Source organism: Camarhynchus parvulus, chromosome 10, assembly GCF_901933205.1.
Source record: "Camarhynchus parvulus chromosome 10, STF_HiC, whole genome shotgun sequence".
In the NCBI taxonomy this organism is placed as follows: Eukaryota; Metazoa; Chordata; class Aves; order Passeriformes; family Thraupidae; genus Camarhynchus; species Camarhynchus parvulus.
The window spans coordinates 3,519,093-3,533,909 of NC_044580.1; the positions used below are offsets into that span (position 1 = coordinate 3,519,093).

The 14,817-nt window shown below is 54.3% G+C and overlaps 3 protein-coding genes across 3 annotated transcripts; 1 reads left to right on the forward strand and 2 right to left on the reverse strand.

The window, feature by feature from the left end:
* The first annotated feature begins 63 nt into the window (after positions 1-63).
* Positions 64-3,620, forward strand: MPI (mannose phosphate isomerase). The gene is made up of 8 exons (XM_030955458.1): positions 64-106; positions 417-544; positions 825-1,025; positions 1,106-1,247; positions 1,699-1,881; positions 1,979-2,152; positions 2,302-2,510; positions 2,858-3,620. Exons 1-8 carry the CDS (start codon positions 91-93, stop codon positions 3,074-3,076), a joined length of 1,272 nt encoding a protein of 423 aa, XP_030811318.1. The 5' UTR covers positions 64-90; the 3' UTR covers positions 3,077-3,620.
* Positions 3,572-7,370, reverse strand: FAM219B (family with sequence similarity 219 member B). Its single transcript, XM_030955460.1, has 6 exons — positions 7,274-7,370; positions 5,558-5,660; positions 5,208-5,292; positions 4,802-4,879; positions 4,484-4,532; positions 3,572-4,332 (listed from the first exon to the last, which is right to left on the reverse strand). Exons 1-6 carry the CDS (start codon positions 7,361-7,363, stop codon positions 4,174-4,176), a joined length of 564 nt encoding a protein of 187 aa, XP_030811320.1. The 5' UTR covers positions 7,364-7,370; the 3' UTR covers positions 3,572-4,173.
* Positions 7,371-8,631: 1,261 nt separating this feature from the next.
* Positions 8,632-14,234, reverse strand: LOC115907408 (cytochrome c oxidase subunit 5A, mitochondrial). Its single transcript, XM_030955299.1, has 5 exons — positions 13,947-14,234; positions 11,069-11,185; positions 9,768-9,889; positions 9,295-9,417; positions 8,632-8,795 (listed from the first exon to the last, which is right to left on the reverse strand). Exons 1-4 carry the CDS (start codon positions 14,029-14,031, stop codon positions 9,304-9,306), a joined length of 438 nt encoding a protein of 145 aa, XP_030811159.1. The 5' UTR covers positions 14,032-14,234; the 3' UTR covers positions 8,632-8,795; positions 9,295-9,303.
* Positions 14,235-14,817: the final 583 nt, after the last annotated feature.

The window sequence follows — 14,817 nt, forward strand, 5'->3', positions numbered from 1 at the left end:
ACCCGGTGGGCGTGGCCGCGTGACGTCAGGCGCGGCGGCGGCGTGGGGGGGGGCGGTGAGGGAGGGGGCCAGGTCCTGCCCGGCCGAGCCATGGCGGAGATCCGCGGTGAGCGGGGCACGGGCACCGGGCACCACCGCCCGCCCGCCCGGGGATGGGCTCCGCGATGGGACACCGGGACCCCCTCGGGGACCCCCCAGCGCGATGGGGAGGAGGGCCCGTGAGTCGCGCCCCCAGCCCGGGCACCCCCAGATCGCCGTGTGATGGTTGAAAATCGTCCGTACAGTGTCCCCTGCCAAGGCCGTGGTGCTCTCCCTCTCTGACATCCTGTCACCTGCCCCGCGGGCTCTGTGCGTGTCCGGGAGGGTTTCCGGGCGTTCTTTCTGTGCCCCGCTAACACTTGACTTCCCTCCCGCAGTGTTCCCCCTGTCCTGCGTGGTGCAGAACTATTCCTGGGGGAAGGTGGGCCTGGAGAGCGAGGTGGCCAAGCTGGTGGCCAGCGGCGACCCCCTGGTCCAGATCCAGCCTGACCAGCCCTACGCTGAGGTGAGTGTGTCTCTGTGTCCATTCTGTCCGTGTGTCCATCCATGTGTTCATCCCACCCCGCGGCCGTGGTGGCTCTCACCATCCTGTGTCCTGCCGGGACACGATGCTGCCCCTCAGCTGTCCCGTGTCCCCTGGGGGGTGCCTGGCTTGCAGGGAAGCCCGGCATGACTCAGCCCCCGAGGGAACTGCCAGGGATCACCTCCCTGGAAAAGCCCAAGTCATCCGTGCTGGCTGCCCGGCTCGGCTCGGCGTGCCAGCTGTGTGTGTTGGTGTCTGGCAGCTGTGGATGGGCACACATCCCCGGGGCGATGCCCTCATCCGGGATAACCGCATCCCCCAAAAGACCCTGGGCCAGTGGATCGCCGACAACCCCGCCTGCCTGGGGGCCAAGGTGAAGGATGCCTTCCAGGGACACCTGCCCTTCCTGTTCAAGGTGCTGTCGGTCAACACCGCCCTGTCTGTCCAAGCACACCCCAACAAGGTAGGGAGAGCCTGACATGGGCAGCCCAGCTGGGCCCCGTGTCCTGGGGAGCTCAGGCAGCTCCTGTCCCCTCTCTGCAGGAGCTGGCAGCGAAGCTCCACGCCCAGTTCCCTGAGCACTATCCCGATGCCAACCACAAGCCCGAAATGGCCATCGCCCTCACCCCCTTCGAGGGCATGTGTGGCTTCCGGCCCGTGGAGGAGATTGTCTCCTTCCTCCAGAGTAAGGGTGGAGGAGGGGGCATGGTCAGACCCTGGGGTGGGGATGGTGGCCATGTTCCCTTGGGATGGGCTTTGGGGTGTGGATGGTGGCCATGCTCCCTTGGGATGGGCTTCAGGATGGGGATGGTGGCTCTGTTCCCTTGGAATGAGGTTTGGCGTGGGGATGGGGGCTATGCTCCCTTGGGATGGAGTTTGGGGTGGGAATGAGGGCCCTGCTCCCTTGGGATGGGGCTTGGGGTGGGGATGGTGGCCCTGCTCCCTTGGGATGGGGCTTGGGGTGGGGATGGGGGCTGTGCTCCCTTGGGATGGGGTTCAGGGTGCGGGCAGCACTCCCAGGGATGGGATTTGCTGTGGGGATGGTGACTCTGCTCTCCTGGGATGGGGGTGCTGCTCCTGGCCGGGGCTGCTCTCCCCTGGCCTGGGGCCGGCTCTCAGTGGCGCTGGCCCCACAGATGTCCCCGAGCTGCGGGCCCTGATCGGGGAGGTGGCCGCGGAGCAGCTGGAGCGCAGCGGCAGTGATGACCCGCGCGGGGTCTCGGCCGCGCTCCGCGTGTGCTTCACCCGCCTCATGAAGAGCGAGAAGAAGTTCTTCGTGGACCAGCTGAACATGCTGGTGAAGAGGATCTCCCAGGAAGGTGGGTGCTGGCTGTGACACCCCAAACCAGTTCGGGGGGCTGTGTTTGGGGAGAGGCTGAGGCTCTCCCCACACTGGGCCTGGTCTGTCCTGCGCAGCGGCGGAAGGGAAGGACACGTCGGGCAGCAACGGGGAGCTGCTCCTGAGGCTGCACTCCCAGTACCCGGGGGACATCGGCTGCTTCACCATTTATTTCCTGAACCTGGTGAGGCTGGAGCCAGGGGAGGCCATGTTCCTGGGAGCCAACGAGCCCCACGCCTACCTGCACGGAGGTGAGCGTCAGGGGGGCTCTCCTAGCCCGGCATCCTGCAAGGCTATGGGGACAGGAGGAGGGGCTGGGCTGGGCTGGGCTGGGCCGGGGCTGGTCCGAGGGCTGGGCTGAGGGCTGGGCTGGGCTGACGGCACTGCCCCGTGCCCACAGACTGCGTGGAGGTGATGGCGTGCTCGGACAACACGGTGCGTGCCGGGCTAACGCCCAAATTCATTGATGTGCTCACCTTGTGTGAGATGCTCAACTACACACCAGCACCCAGCAGCTCCAAGATCCTCCCGGCAGTGCAGAGCCAGCTCGATCCTCACGTCTACCTCTATGACCCACCCGTGCCAGACTTCACCATCATGAGGATAGAGGTGAGAGGTGACAGCTCCGTGCTGGGGACACCGGGTGGGACACACCAGCGCTGGCTGGAGCTCGCTCACCTGTGTAATCAGTGTCCTGGCAAGGTGGGAGGGATGTTTGGGCATAATGGGGTGCTGGTCTCTTTATCCTTCCCTGGAGCTTGTTCACCTTCTCCAGCAGCTCTGGGCAGAGAGAGAACCAGGAAGAGGTCTTGGGTGCCCTCAGCCAAGCTGAGGTCTCCAGGCTTGGGCTGCTGCAGGCACAGCAAAGGGGTGGGAGTGGGGACAAGCCCCTTCCAGCTCTGCAGAGAGGAGGAAAGCTGAGGGACACTCCAGCACAGTGACATTTCCTTTGGCAGATCCCTGCCTCCATCAAGCTGTACCTCATCTCTGCCATGGACTCTGCCAGCATCCTGCTGGTGATCCAAGGGACAGCCGTGGGCACCTCCACAGCAGCAGCCTCCGAGATGTCCCTGCGCCGCGGCTCCGTGCTCTTCATCTCGGCCAACGAGAGCATCTCCCTGCACCTCTCCTCACCCGATGGGATGCTGCTCTTCCGAGCCTGCTGCCTCCTCTGAGCAGCGCCTGGGACACTTCCACCGCGACACTCCATGTTTGAGTAGATAGAAACTGCTGTGGGCAAAGTCTTCTCGCTTGAAAGGTCTCCCTCCACCTGTTAAACCCCCAAAGCAGCCCTGAGGTATAGAAAGAGCAGTTCCGTGGATCGACTCCTTGGAGGTGGTGCAGACCACAGGCTTTCTGCTGCTTCTGGTGGGCTCTTCCCAAGCCTGGCCAGTGTCCCCCTTCCCTGGCTGTAAAAGGGGTCTGCCTAGGGGATGATGGAGCAGGAGAGCCTCTGCTGCTGTGAATAAAGAAGTGACTTTGTCCCTGGCGAAGGGCAGCGTGGTGGAGGGAGCAGGAGGATGGAGGGGGACAGAGAGGCTGGGAGCAGCTCCAGCATCCCCCCAACGCTGGCTGTGATTCCCCCCCTTGCTCCTCAGGCACAGGAAAAGAGTAAAATGTGATGAGAGAACACAGGAGTCCCCCTCACAGCACCAGCACCCCTTCTGAGTAATGAGATCCAGTTTATTAAGTGCTCCCTTTTACAAGTAAGATACAAAAACAAACAAACATGCCCCCCACCCAACCAGTTCATGTCTCTTGACATGAAATATTTAAATAAGGTTTCTGTATAAGAAGCTGATTGTCCTCTATGTCATAGAGCAGGACCATGGTTTAAGGCAGCGTTTATGGTTTGCAGCCGGGAGGCTCTCCAGCCCCCCAAATCCAAGCCCTGTGCAGAGCTGGGATGGGGGGCCTGGGCTGTGCCTCACCTGCATTAAAGCAGCGTTGAGGAGAATGGGAATAAGCCATTAGCTCCAACCCCAGAAACTCCCAATTCCTTCCCTTTATACCCCTGTGGAGGTGCCAGGCCCTGCCTGTCCTCTCTTCCCACCCCAGCCAAGTGCCAGGTCCCATGCAGGTCACCAAAATGTCACTGTGCCACCTCCCCCTGATATTGCTGAGTGTAATGAGAAGTCTTTTGGAGTCAGTTGGTCTCTGCCACGAGCAGCATCGTTCAGTCCTTGTGTCACCGTCCTGGCGTGGGACCTGGACACCACCAGCCATCCCACGGGACAAAGAAAGTGCTGGATTTTGACCTGTTTTTGTGCAGCTACTGGATCACACAGGAGAGATTTTCTCCAAAACAACAGGGGCAAGAAGAGGAGGCAGCAGGTTTTGGGGGTATGAGATCCAGGTCTTCATCATCGGGGACCTCATCGAGGTGGTACCCGTCCTGCAGCAGCTGCCGGCTCAGGTCCTGGGTCACCTGCTGCAGGGGACAAAGCAGAGCTCTGCAGGATGGACACACATCCACGCCCTGGGGGGTGATGCTTCCAGCCCCAGCCAGAGCCTCGAGGGGTCAGGGGGACAAGGGAGCCCCTGGGGACCCCACAGTGTCACAGTCAGAGCCCCGCACTTGCCTCAGCGGAGGAGTATCCCGAGGAACACCTGGATCCTGGCTCCCCGTCACTGAGGGGAGAAAGAAACAGAGCTGGCCAGGAAATGGGGGCTTTAGGGTGCAGATAAGGGGAATTTGAGGGGGAAAAGGAGCTGGCAGTGCCACCCCAAGGGGTATTTGAAATCTGGGACAGCAGGAGCGTTTCACTGCCCTGAGGTGCCCAGTGCCATCAGGGATGCTCTACAAGTGACAAGGAAAATCAAGCTTCCCAAAAAGCCATCTGGGAGCACCCCCAACCTCAAAATCGTGGGATATTTACCAAAAATCCTGGGCTATTCACCTGTCTGAGTCGAGGGAGACCAGGTTTTCATCAGCTGTCTGGCTGAGCGCTGTGTAGCCCTTGTTGAACTTCACAGACCTGGCAGGAAACGCAGGAGGGAGACCAGCACAGATGTTTCATGTGCAAACACATCTATGGAGCTGACAGGATGAGAAACCAGGGCAGGAATCCCATTCCTTCCCACCCAGGCCCTGTCCAGGGTGGCCAGCATACCCAAATAAATCCATACCAGCAAATCATCCCCAAAATAGAGAGAACAGCAGTATATTTTAATATACTGGGTGTTCCTGGCCAAACAGAGCCAGCAGAATAAGGTCCCAAACTCTTCTTTTTAATCCTCTGAGTTTCTCAGTCTCCCCAAGAAAAGTGCAAAAGGCATTTTGAAAAGAGGAGGAGGGGATCAGACCTTTTAGGAGTTGGTTTCAGGGCAGTGGGTGCCCCCAGCAGCCCCTGCCTTCGCAGCGCTGCCTTTGCCAGCTCCCGCTGCCTCTCTGCAAGCCAAGCACAGGGACACAGAGAAAAATCCCCAAGTGCTCCCAAAGGGGTTCTTCTTCTGGGGAATGGGTGAGGAGAGTGGTGCAGGTGAGCCTGGGTGCAGTGCAGTGCTTTCCCAAAGGCATCCCTATGGGGTTTTAATGGGGTTTTATAAAGGTTTTATCCCACCAAGGAATAAAAGGGCTTTTGGTAACCCCAGCTCTGGGAGAGAGGTGGAAATGACACCCAAAATCCCAGCAGAGTGCACCAAGCATCACTTACTCAGCTTGGCCTGGATGGAGGGAGGTTTGCTCATGATGTATGGACCTCTTTTCTCCACCACATCTGTCCCTTTGTTCAGCCTCTTCTTTTCAGCCCAAATCAGCTAAAAAAAGAGTGGAAGAATCATTTAGCACCTCTCCACAGGGATGAAGTAAAGCAGAGTCACCTCAGAGCATCTGATCCTTCCTGGGAGCTCAAGGTCAGCAGGGAAATCTGTCCCCAGGGAAATCTGTCCCCAGGGACAGCTCCTCCTCCCCAGCCCGGGAGGAGGGAGAGGAAAAGGAATAAGCAGATCTGATAGCAGATGAGAGGATTATTTGGGAATGGTGATGCTAATTCAAAGCACAGGTAGTCACCATCAGCTCCTGTGCAAACCTGGCTGCAGTAATACTTGGGAGAAGGTGGTAGAGGAGATTTCCTGAGAGGTTAATAAAATAGAAATGTAAGGATTGTGTATTTTAATTTGGGGTTTCCAAGCTTCTCCTTTTATCCAATTATTGTCAAGGAGAACCTACGCTCCTAAGGACAAGGGGGAGGGAAAAACCTCCACAAACACAAGAAGTAATGAAGAAAATAGAGGGAAAATCAGAGAGAGTTGGCACAGGAGGGACATGGAATTAAAGGAACACAGCAGAGGACTGGGAATGGTGATTGGAGAGCACAGCCAGGATTAGCCTCAGTGTCTTAAGCTGGAATTAGCAGGACAGAGCTTTACAGTGGGAATGACCAGGCAGGCAGTGCCCCCCCAGATCCCTCTGGATGTGCCATACCCTTTCCTAGCCAGCTGATGCTGTGCTGATACACCTCTGTGTGTGTACATATATATATATTTATTTTATATTTATACTTATACACTGTATACAGTACTGTGCCTCCCTGTCTGCAGCTCTGAGAGATGAACTGTCCCACTGTATTGCTCCTATACTGCCCCACGCACCTACCCCACACTGCCCCATGGACATACCCCAGCCCCATAACCCCTGTGCACACACCCCACACTGCCCTACAAATAACCCCAGCCCCATAACCCCTGTGCACACACCCCACACTGCCCTACAGACACCCCCAGCCCCATAACCTCTGTGCACACACCCCACACTGCCCTACAAATAACCCCAGCCCCATGCACACACCCCACACTGCCCCATGGACATACCCCAGCCCTATACCCCCTGTGCACACACCCTATAGCACCCTACAATAGCTGCCATCCCTATACCACCCCCGTGCACACACCCCACACTGCCCCATGGACATACCGAATACACCACCCCTGTTCACATACCCCACACTGCACCACGCTCTCCTCAGCCCCATAGCCCCATACAGATATCCCACACAGCCCCATGCAGATATCCCACACAGCCCCATAGCCCCACGCAGATATCCCACACAGCCCCACAGCCCCATGCAATATCCCACACAGCCCCATACAGATACCCCACACAGCCCCACGCAGATATCCCACACAGCCACACAGCCCCGTGCAAATATCCCACACAGCCCCATAGCCCCGTGCATATCCCCCACAGCCCCATGCAATATCCCACACAGCCCCATGCAGATACCCCACACAGCCCCATGCAGATACCCCACACAGCCCCATAGCCCCGTGCAATATCCCACACAGCCCCATAACCCCACGCACATACCCCTTCCAGCCCCACGCTCGCCTCCCAGCCCCGCAGCCCCAGCAGGCCCGTACACCGCACGTACCCCCGGGCCCCGCCGGCTGCCGGCTCCGCTGGCAGCGGCACCGGGACCGGCACCGGGACCTGGCCCGGCTCCGCCGCCGCCCGTCGCCATAGCCGCCCCTGGCCCCGCCCCATGGCCCGCCCGCCAATGGCAGCGCGGGGCCGGCGGGGTTCAGCCAATGGGAGGCGGGGAAAGGGCGCGCCCCTCTGCCGCGCATGCGGGGTGGGACAGGACGGGACCGCGGGACGGGACTGCGGGTTGGGACACCCGGACGGGACAAAGAGACGGGAGATGGGACTGCGGGACAGGACCATGGATTGAAAATTGAAATAGGAGTCTTGTCGAGCCAGGTCCCATAAGCTCTTGGAAGTCTATTTCACACCCAAGATAGCTCAGCTACTTTTGGAGGTCTAAAATCAGCAGGATGGCTTCTGTTGCAGTGTTGGAAACAAAAAGGTTTTAATAAAAGGCAAAATAACAAACTCTTTACAGAGAAAAACCAAGCCAGGTGCAAGAGGTTCTTGCCCCAGATAAAACATCTCACAAAAAACCATTTGTTTGTTCTCTTCTTTTTCTAGTTAATTGCTCAGGAGGGACTTTTCGGCTCCTGTCCCATTGGCTATCCTTAAGTTTGAGGTGAAGTCCCCCAAGCCTATGAGATGCCTTTTTCACCTAATTGAGGAGAGAAACTTCTGGGTTTCTTTCCTTTTTGAAGGGGACAGAGGATGGTTTTGTCACTCCGTCAACAGGGGACACATTCCTGTATCTCTCACCCTTTCTATACATCTAAAAAGAAAGAGGAGAAAGAACAGGAACTGAAAAAGTCTTACAATGGATGACACAGCAGGATGGCACAGGACTGTGGGACACAACAGCAGGGCATCCTGCCCTGCACAGCTCTTGCCCCGAGCCCGCTGTGCAGAAACAAATTCCTGTTTTCCCAAAAAATTCCCCTCTTCTAGGAGGAAAATAACAGAATTAAGATATTTCCCTTCTCCGCCCACTCACTTCTGTTGGTTTACTTTCTTTCCCAACCCCTTGCCTGGGCCAGAGCTGAGTGGAAACAGGGACAGTATCCACCCCAGAACAGATCCCCTCCCTGGTGAGGACACGACCCTTGCAAACAGGAGCCCCCAACCCACATCAGAGGCTTTGGACATGATTTCAGGGAAATGCCTCCTCCCCAAAGCTGTGCATACAGGAACCATGCTCTCCACACAACTCCTGCTCGTCCCCTGCCAGAGCCACGTGCTTGGGAAGGCTCTGGGCATGAGCTTTGAAGAGAAAGCAACAATTTAGAAGCTCCTACGAGCACATTTATGGTTTGTTCCTTCTTTTTCCCTACAAAAGCAACAGGAAATGATCACACGAGGCACTGGTACCACATGAGTCAAACCAGTTTTTCCTTTATTAGGCCCAACTCCACAGCACTTCCACTGTGACTCAATAAAGGAAGAAGTTATGTCAAGTAAGATTTGAAGTTTGTCTCTCCAACTGACGGTGTACAATCTGGTAGCATCAGCAGAACGCTTGAATGATCCACCTGGCATAGAAAATAACAGGGGAAAAATAAAAAAAAGCCATTAAAGAAGCAGCCTAGAAGCTCCACAAAGTTTCCATGAGGTCCCAAATGAGTTCTTTTCATCCCTTTTACCTTCAAAGCCTTGTTTAACCATGCTCAGCTCAAAAATGCAGGTACTGCATTCCCAGCACAGCTGATTCAGGACCCCTGGCACCAAGACATTGTATCCCAGGGCAAGGAGGAGGAAAAGGACTTAAAATATCCAGAATCATGCACTGTTTGCAGCAGTCTGACACACAGTATCCTATTCTAGGCATAATATTTAAAAAAAGAGTATGACACTGGTCATCTCCTGAGGAAACTGAGTTAAGAGGCTTCACTTCCATGAGGATTTTTATTTAGGGCTTTATTTTAGTCTGGGATTAGGGCACATTAGGTTTTGCCTATGCTGTCTTTGCCAAGGGGTTTGGTGTACAGGACTCCCGTGCCAAGAGTCTGGGAAAGCAACACCAAATCTTACCAACAAGGTTTATGCTTTGTCCAGGCCCAGTTCCTCTGGAGTGGAGATTCCAAGTTCACTCAAAGTTGGTCTAAGCTCCTGGATAACGTAAGGATAGATTTCCTTGTGGGGTCCTGCCTTGTCCTGGAAAAAAAAAAAAAAAAAACAACCAAAAAACAAAGAATGGAGTTACTTCAAAACACACATTTCCAAAGCCTCCCTCTCCTGCCTGTGGCAGAGCAGAGCTCCTGGCCTCTAGGGCTGAAATAAAAGTCCTGGCTTCTCTGAACTCCCTGGCCAGGCTGGATTCAGGTTGCAAGGAGCTGGTTTCAGGTGATCCCCAAGAGAGCTTTCTGAATTACTTCTCTCAGTTCCCCAAGAAACCAGCAAGCCTCGTGCTCATCATGGAGCCACTGATGGTGGTTTCCCTTTGCAGCAGGGAAAACTGCCCTGCTGGCAGGCTCTGGCCATGGGAACAGGGCAGTTCCACCCACCTTTACAACCTCCAGGATGCGGACAGCGCTGGCAAAGTCGTTTAACCGTCTGCAGGCCCTCAGAGCCGCGTCGATGATCTTGGGCTCTGGGACCAGGTCGTAGCCCACCAGTGTGTTGATGCCTGTGGAGGCAAGGAAACACCAAGGAGAACTTGGAACCAGCTTGTCATCATCTCAAAAGGAGCCCCTTGCTGTCTGCTCCCTTCCTTCTGACAGAAAAACTCAGCACCTCATCAGGCAGGTGCTGCTGGAAGGATCCCTCTGGCTGCAATTATCTGCTATGAAATCACATTTTTAGGGCATAATTGGCCTTAAAAGATGAACTCTACCACTGCATTGCTCCTATACTACCCCACACTGCCCCATGGACCTATCCCAGCCCCATAACCCCTGTGCACACACCCCACACTGCCCTACAGACACCCCCAGCCCCATAACCCCTGTGCACACACCCCACACTGCCCTACAGATACCTTCAGTCCTATACCACCCCAAGAAATGGGGTAAGTTTAATAAAACTTGGCAATTCCACAGCAAAAAACTGGAGACAGCCACACAAAAAGTCTGCAGGGAGTTATGGCCAAGCCATTAGCCAAAGTCCAAAGAAAAATGAGCACAGCAGAGCTCAAAAACATTATCCTTGGAGCAAATGCTACTGTCCCTCTCATGCAGGTGTTAAAATCATAAAATCATGGAATGATTTGGGTTGGAAGGACCTCAGAGATCATCTAGCCCACCATTCTGTCATGGGCAGGTGTCACAGACATATTTTATGAAAAATCCTTTTGCTAAGATTTTTCTCCTGAGAAGCTGAGAGGCCTCAGGATGTAAACAATAATTATCTGCTGCTGTGGAATGCAACAGGTGCATCTTTGATTGGTCTCATGTGGTTGTTTTTAATTAATGACCAATCCCAGTCTGGCTGTTTCAGACTCTCTGGTCAGTCACAAGATTTTATTACCATTCCTTTTCTTTTCCTCGCTAGCTTTCTGATGAAATCCTTTCTTCTATTCTTTTAGTATAGTTTTAGTATATAATTTTCTTTTAATATAATATATATCATAAAATAATAAATCAACCTTCTGAAACATAAAGTCAAGATTCTCATCTCTTCTCTCTTCCTAAGACCCCTACAAACACCACCACAGGCAAGGACACCTTCCACTAGACCAGGTTACTCCAAGCCCTGGCCTTGGACACTTCCAGGGATGAGGAGTCCACAGAACACCAACTAAAGTTGTTATTTCTGGTCAGAAAACTTCTATTTACTCCAGGTTATGCCTCCCTGGTCTCCAACTTACCTTTCCTGAGCTCCCAGGCATCAATATCTGGCTTGTTGAAATATGTCACCCAGCGAGCATCGAATTCTTCATCTGACTCTTGTGACCCGTGAGAGTAGCAGCGGGCAGGAAGCACAGCTGAGTGCAGGAAAAAAGGAACAAACTTGGAGCAAAAGGAACATAACACTGCTTCAGGCCTGACCAAGAGGCCAGAAGCCATCAAATATGGATTGCCTTTGTTACAGTCAGTCATTGATGAGCCCTGGGTGGATGTAACTTATTAAATATCTTATTAAATATCGTGGTTTATGTTGTAGCAAAGTGTCTGCTTTTTTCCATATCAGATTTCCAAAGTGTTCCCAGAGCAGTGGTCAGAGCAGGGCAAAGACACACAAAAACCTACTCTGGATACCAGTCCTGAAGAGGTTTTCTGGCATTCCTTCTTCTGTAAAATACAGGAATTCTTCCTCTTCCCACAGCCAAGTGAGACTGAGAAGCTTTAACATGCACATTCCTCACCAACAAAATTCCATGCAATTCCTAGAGAGGCTCTCAAAAGCAAAGGGATGAGAGATATTCCTTCCAACAGAAGGGCTGGAGGAGGAAAAAAAAAGATCACAAGATATCTATCCAAGAGAAAACTATCCAAGAGAAAAACCCCTGGATCTCAAGGTTGCAATTGCATTAATATTTGATAACTAATCACAAAAGCAGATTGTATGCTAATGCACAAATTAGTCTGACAGGATCACTGTTTCTTCACTCAGCACTATCACAAATTTCAGTTTTTTGGATGAACCTGTCTTTCTTTACCCCACAAAGGTTGGAACAGTTTTCTAAGGGAACTAAACTGAAGGACCACAAGCCTGGTGCTTCCTTTCCCCACTGCTAATCTCACTCCACTAATATTTGCAGAGAGGTCACACACCAGATACGACCCTGGAGCTCAAAGCTCTGCTTCACACAAGTCAAATTTAGCTCCTGACTTTTTCTTTCTTAACCCAGCATGAACCACTCACAGTGATCAACTACAGGGTTTTATTTAAAAACAAAACAGAAAAACCCAACCCCACAACTGGGCTGTATTTTTGCTAATATACTTCTCTTTGGTTTCACTAATGGCAGCCTAATTAGCAGGCAATTTGCTTTTTTAACAAAATTTAACCTGGTGCAACATTTCAGCTGCAATACTGGTTTATGCAATGGAAGCATGAAAATAGCTTTATTTATTTTAGCTATGGAAAAGTAAACAACAGGCCAAGACAGAATTAAAACGCTCTTTTGGTTCCTTTTAGGGAATTTCCCCAGCTCCAAAGCAGACCTTTGACCCTGTCTCTGCAACAAATCACCTGCACAGCTGAGCTCAGAGCAAGAGCAGGGCTCTGGAAATGCTCCTGCTCCCAGGACACTGCTGAAAACCCTCCAGGTTTCAGCTGGCTGAAGGAGAATCCTTATTCTTCCTACACACAAAAAAAACCCAAACAAAAAAAATCCTACAGAGAAACAGCAAATCTCAGCTGGAGAAAAGCCTAAATTGAAGCACTCAAATACCATCTTTAAGTCAAAATCTGAAGTCTTTCCTCAACAAAACCATTCCCTGGATGCAGGAGGCAAATACAGACCATAAGAATTTAAGCTCTGGCTTTCCAGGGTGTGTTTCTCAATTGCTGCTATGTTTCTTTTCCACATTAATGTTTATTTCTGTGTCTGCAGAGTCCCTGTGGCCTGAGTTTCAGCAGGGTCCATCAAGGTCACTGTCACACACATGACGTGTGTGTGACAGCCAACCTATCCAGGCAGAGATTCCCAGCCCAAGGAAGAACCAAAGGGCAAGCACCTTTGCTTTAAAGTGAACTTAATAGGAATTAAGCCTAAAATCACCTAATATAACACAAAAACATGTTAAAGCTTCTCTGTGAGGGCCAGAATTGGGCAGTTTTCTCCAGTAATGAGCACAGAAGAAAAGCACATGTGAAGAAAAACATTAATTTACTGAAAATCTGAGAACGAGGAGCCCAGGGGAGGTTTTGCAGCCACAGAACCCTGCTGCAAAAGGGTGGCAGCAGTGTTAAGTGGGGTGTTTGAAACGCAAGAGCTTGGAAAAGAAGAACACAGAGCCTCCTGGAAACAAGGCCCAGGAGCAGCCGGGGTTCAGCAAATCAAAGGAACAGCGAGCAAAGACTTTAGTGGATTTAAAATAACAAAAGATCAAAGGTGTTGAGCAGCGCCTAAGAAATCCTGTGCTTATTATTTCAAAAGACGCAGTGACAGGCTCCTTAAGGCAGCTGTTTAACTCACACGTGCCGCAGCAGAGGCACACACAAAGTCTCCGAGCATAAGTGTCTGTTAATTAGGTATTAATTGCGACGCAGAAGATAATTAGCTATTAATTGCGATGCACAGGCAGTATGTTCTCTGCAGCCTCCGTCTTCCAGCCCTGCCACCCTGGCTACCATCACAGAACGCTGCCTGGGGCTGGTCCTCCTACTCTCCCTATTAACTGGAGCGTTAATATAATAAATAAAATTAATTGGGATGTTAATTAGGATGGTGAGGGCTGGCGCGGAGCTGCAGCGGAGCGGGGCTGGCCGGCGCCCCGGCGCTGCGGAGGTCACCGCCGCCCTCCATCAATGTCACCTTGGCGGGGGGCGCAGGGAAAGCGCCGCCACCCCTCGCTGCAGCCCCCGGGCGGTGCCCGGTGCCCGCTGAGGCGGTGCCGGCGGGGGGGTCCCGGTGGACCGGCGGGGGTGGCGGGGGTGGCGGGGGGGCGGGGGCGGCCCGCGCTAGGCCGCGGGGTCACCGCAAGGACGCGCCGGGCCTCGCGGCCTCGCTCCCCGCCGCGCCGGGAAGCCGGACGCCAACCGCGGCGGGAGCGACGGAGACGAGTGCGGCCGCTCACCTGCTGGGCCGGCGGGCCGGCGGACGGCGGCGCGGAGGCCGGAGACGGCGCAGCGGCGGAGGAGAGAGGCGCTGGCGGCCAGCATGGCGGCGGGCTGTGAAGGGGGAGACAGCACCAGCAACCGGGGGGCGCGCGCCGCTGGCTCCCGCACCGCACCGGGAAGGAGGGACGGAGGTGAGGGCCGGGGGGCCGCTGAGGCGGGTACGGCGGCGCGGCGGGGACGGGCCGGCAGCGTGGAAGGGCGGGAGGCCGCGGGGACGCGCTGGCGGCGCGGCGGGGATGGACGGGAGGCGCGGCGGGGCGGGACCGCCGCCATCTTGGGGCGGGGCCGGCCGCCATTTTGTGCGTGAGGGGGGCGGCCATGGGGGTCCTTCAGGTCACTGAGGCGGTTTTCAGGAGTGTTTGAGCTCGTTTATGAGGGGTTCGGGCTCACTTTGGAGGGGTTCAGGTTGCTGCTGTCTCCATTTAGCCGAGCCCGCGCAGCCCCAGCGCAGCCTCCCCGTCCCTGTCAATGGACAGCCGCCGCACTCGGTCCCTGTGAGGGGAATGGGCTCGCACCGGCTCAGTTGCCAGCTCCGCAGTTCTCTGAGAGTGTCCCTGTCCCCTCAGCGGGGGCTGCTGCCCTCAGCCGCCGTCGCACCGGCCTGGGCACGAAATCGCTCCAAAACTCGTCCCTGGGGCTGTGCCTTAGCAGTGCTGCACAAAACCACAAAACCATCGTGATTATTCCACTCACCATGTTCCCCGGTATCATCATCCTGTTTTAATTTTTTTTTTCAGTAATTTTTTTATTATTTTCTCATGCAGGAAGCCATTACCCAGCAAAGCAATGAGGGTAAGATCCCCAGTGCTGCCTCTGTGATTGGAAACT

Bases quoted from the DNA above. Each gene is read 5' to 3' on its own strand.
- MPI (XM_030955458.1), top strand. The intron at 1,026-1,105 runs GTAGGGAGAGCC...CCCTCTCTGCAG, and splicing joins TCCAAGCACACCCCAACAAG to GAGCTGGCAGCGAAGCTCCA. The intron at 2,511-2,857 runs GTGAGAGGTGAC...TTCCTTTGGCAG, and splicing joins TCACCATCATGAGGATAGAG to ATCCCTGCCTCCATCAAGCT.
- FAM219B (XM_030955460.1), bottom strand. From the start codon at position 7,363: ATGGCGACGGGCGGCGGCGGAGCCGGGCCAGGTCCCGGTGCCGGTCCC. The intron at 5,661-7,273 runs GTACGTGCGGTG...CTCTTTTTTTAG, and splicing joins GCAGCCGGCGGGGCCCGGGG to CTGATTTGGGCTGAAAAGAA. The intron at 5,293-5,557 runs GTAAGTGATGCT...CTTGGCTTGCAG, and splicing joins CTCCATCCAGGCCAAGCTGA to AGAGGCAGCGGGAGCTGGCA.
- LOC115907408 (XM_030955299.1), bottom strand. From the start codon at position 14,031: ATGCTGGCCGCCAGCGCCTCTCTCCTCCGCCGCTGCGCCGTCTCCGGC. The intron at 11,186-13,946 runs GTGAGCGGCCGC...TCCTGCACTCAG, and splicing joins CCGGCCCGCCGGCCCAGCAG to CTGTGCTTCCTGCCCGCTGC. The intron at 9,890-11,068 runs GTAAGTTGGAGA...TTGCCTCCACAG, and splicing joins TGCCTGGGAGCTCAGGAAAG to GCATCAACACACTGGTGGGC.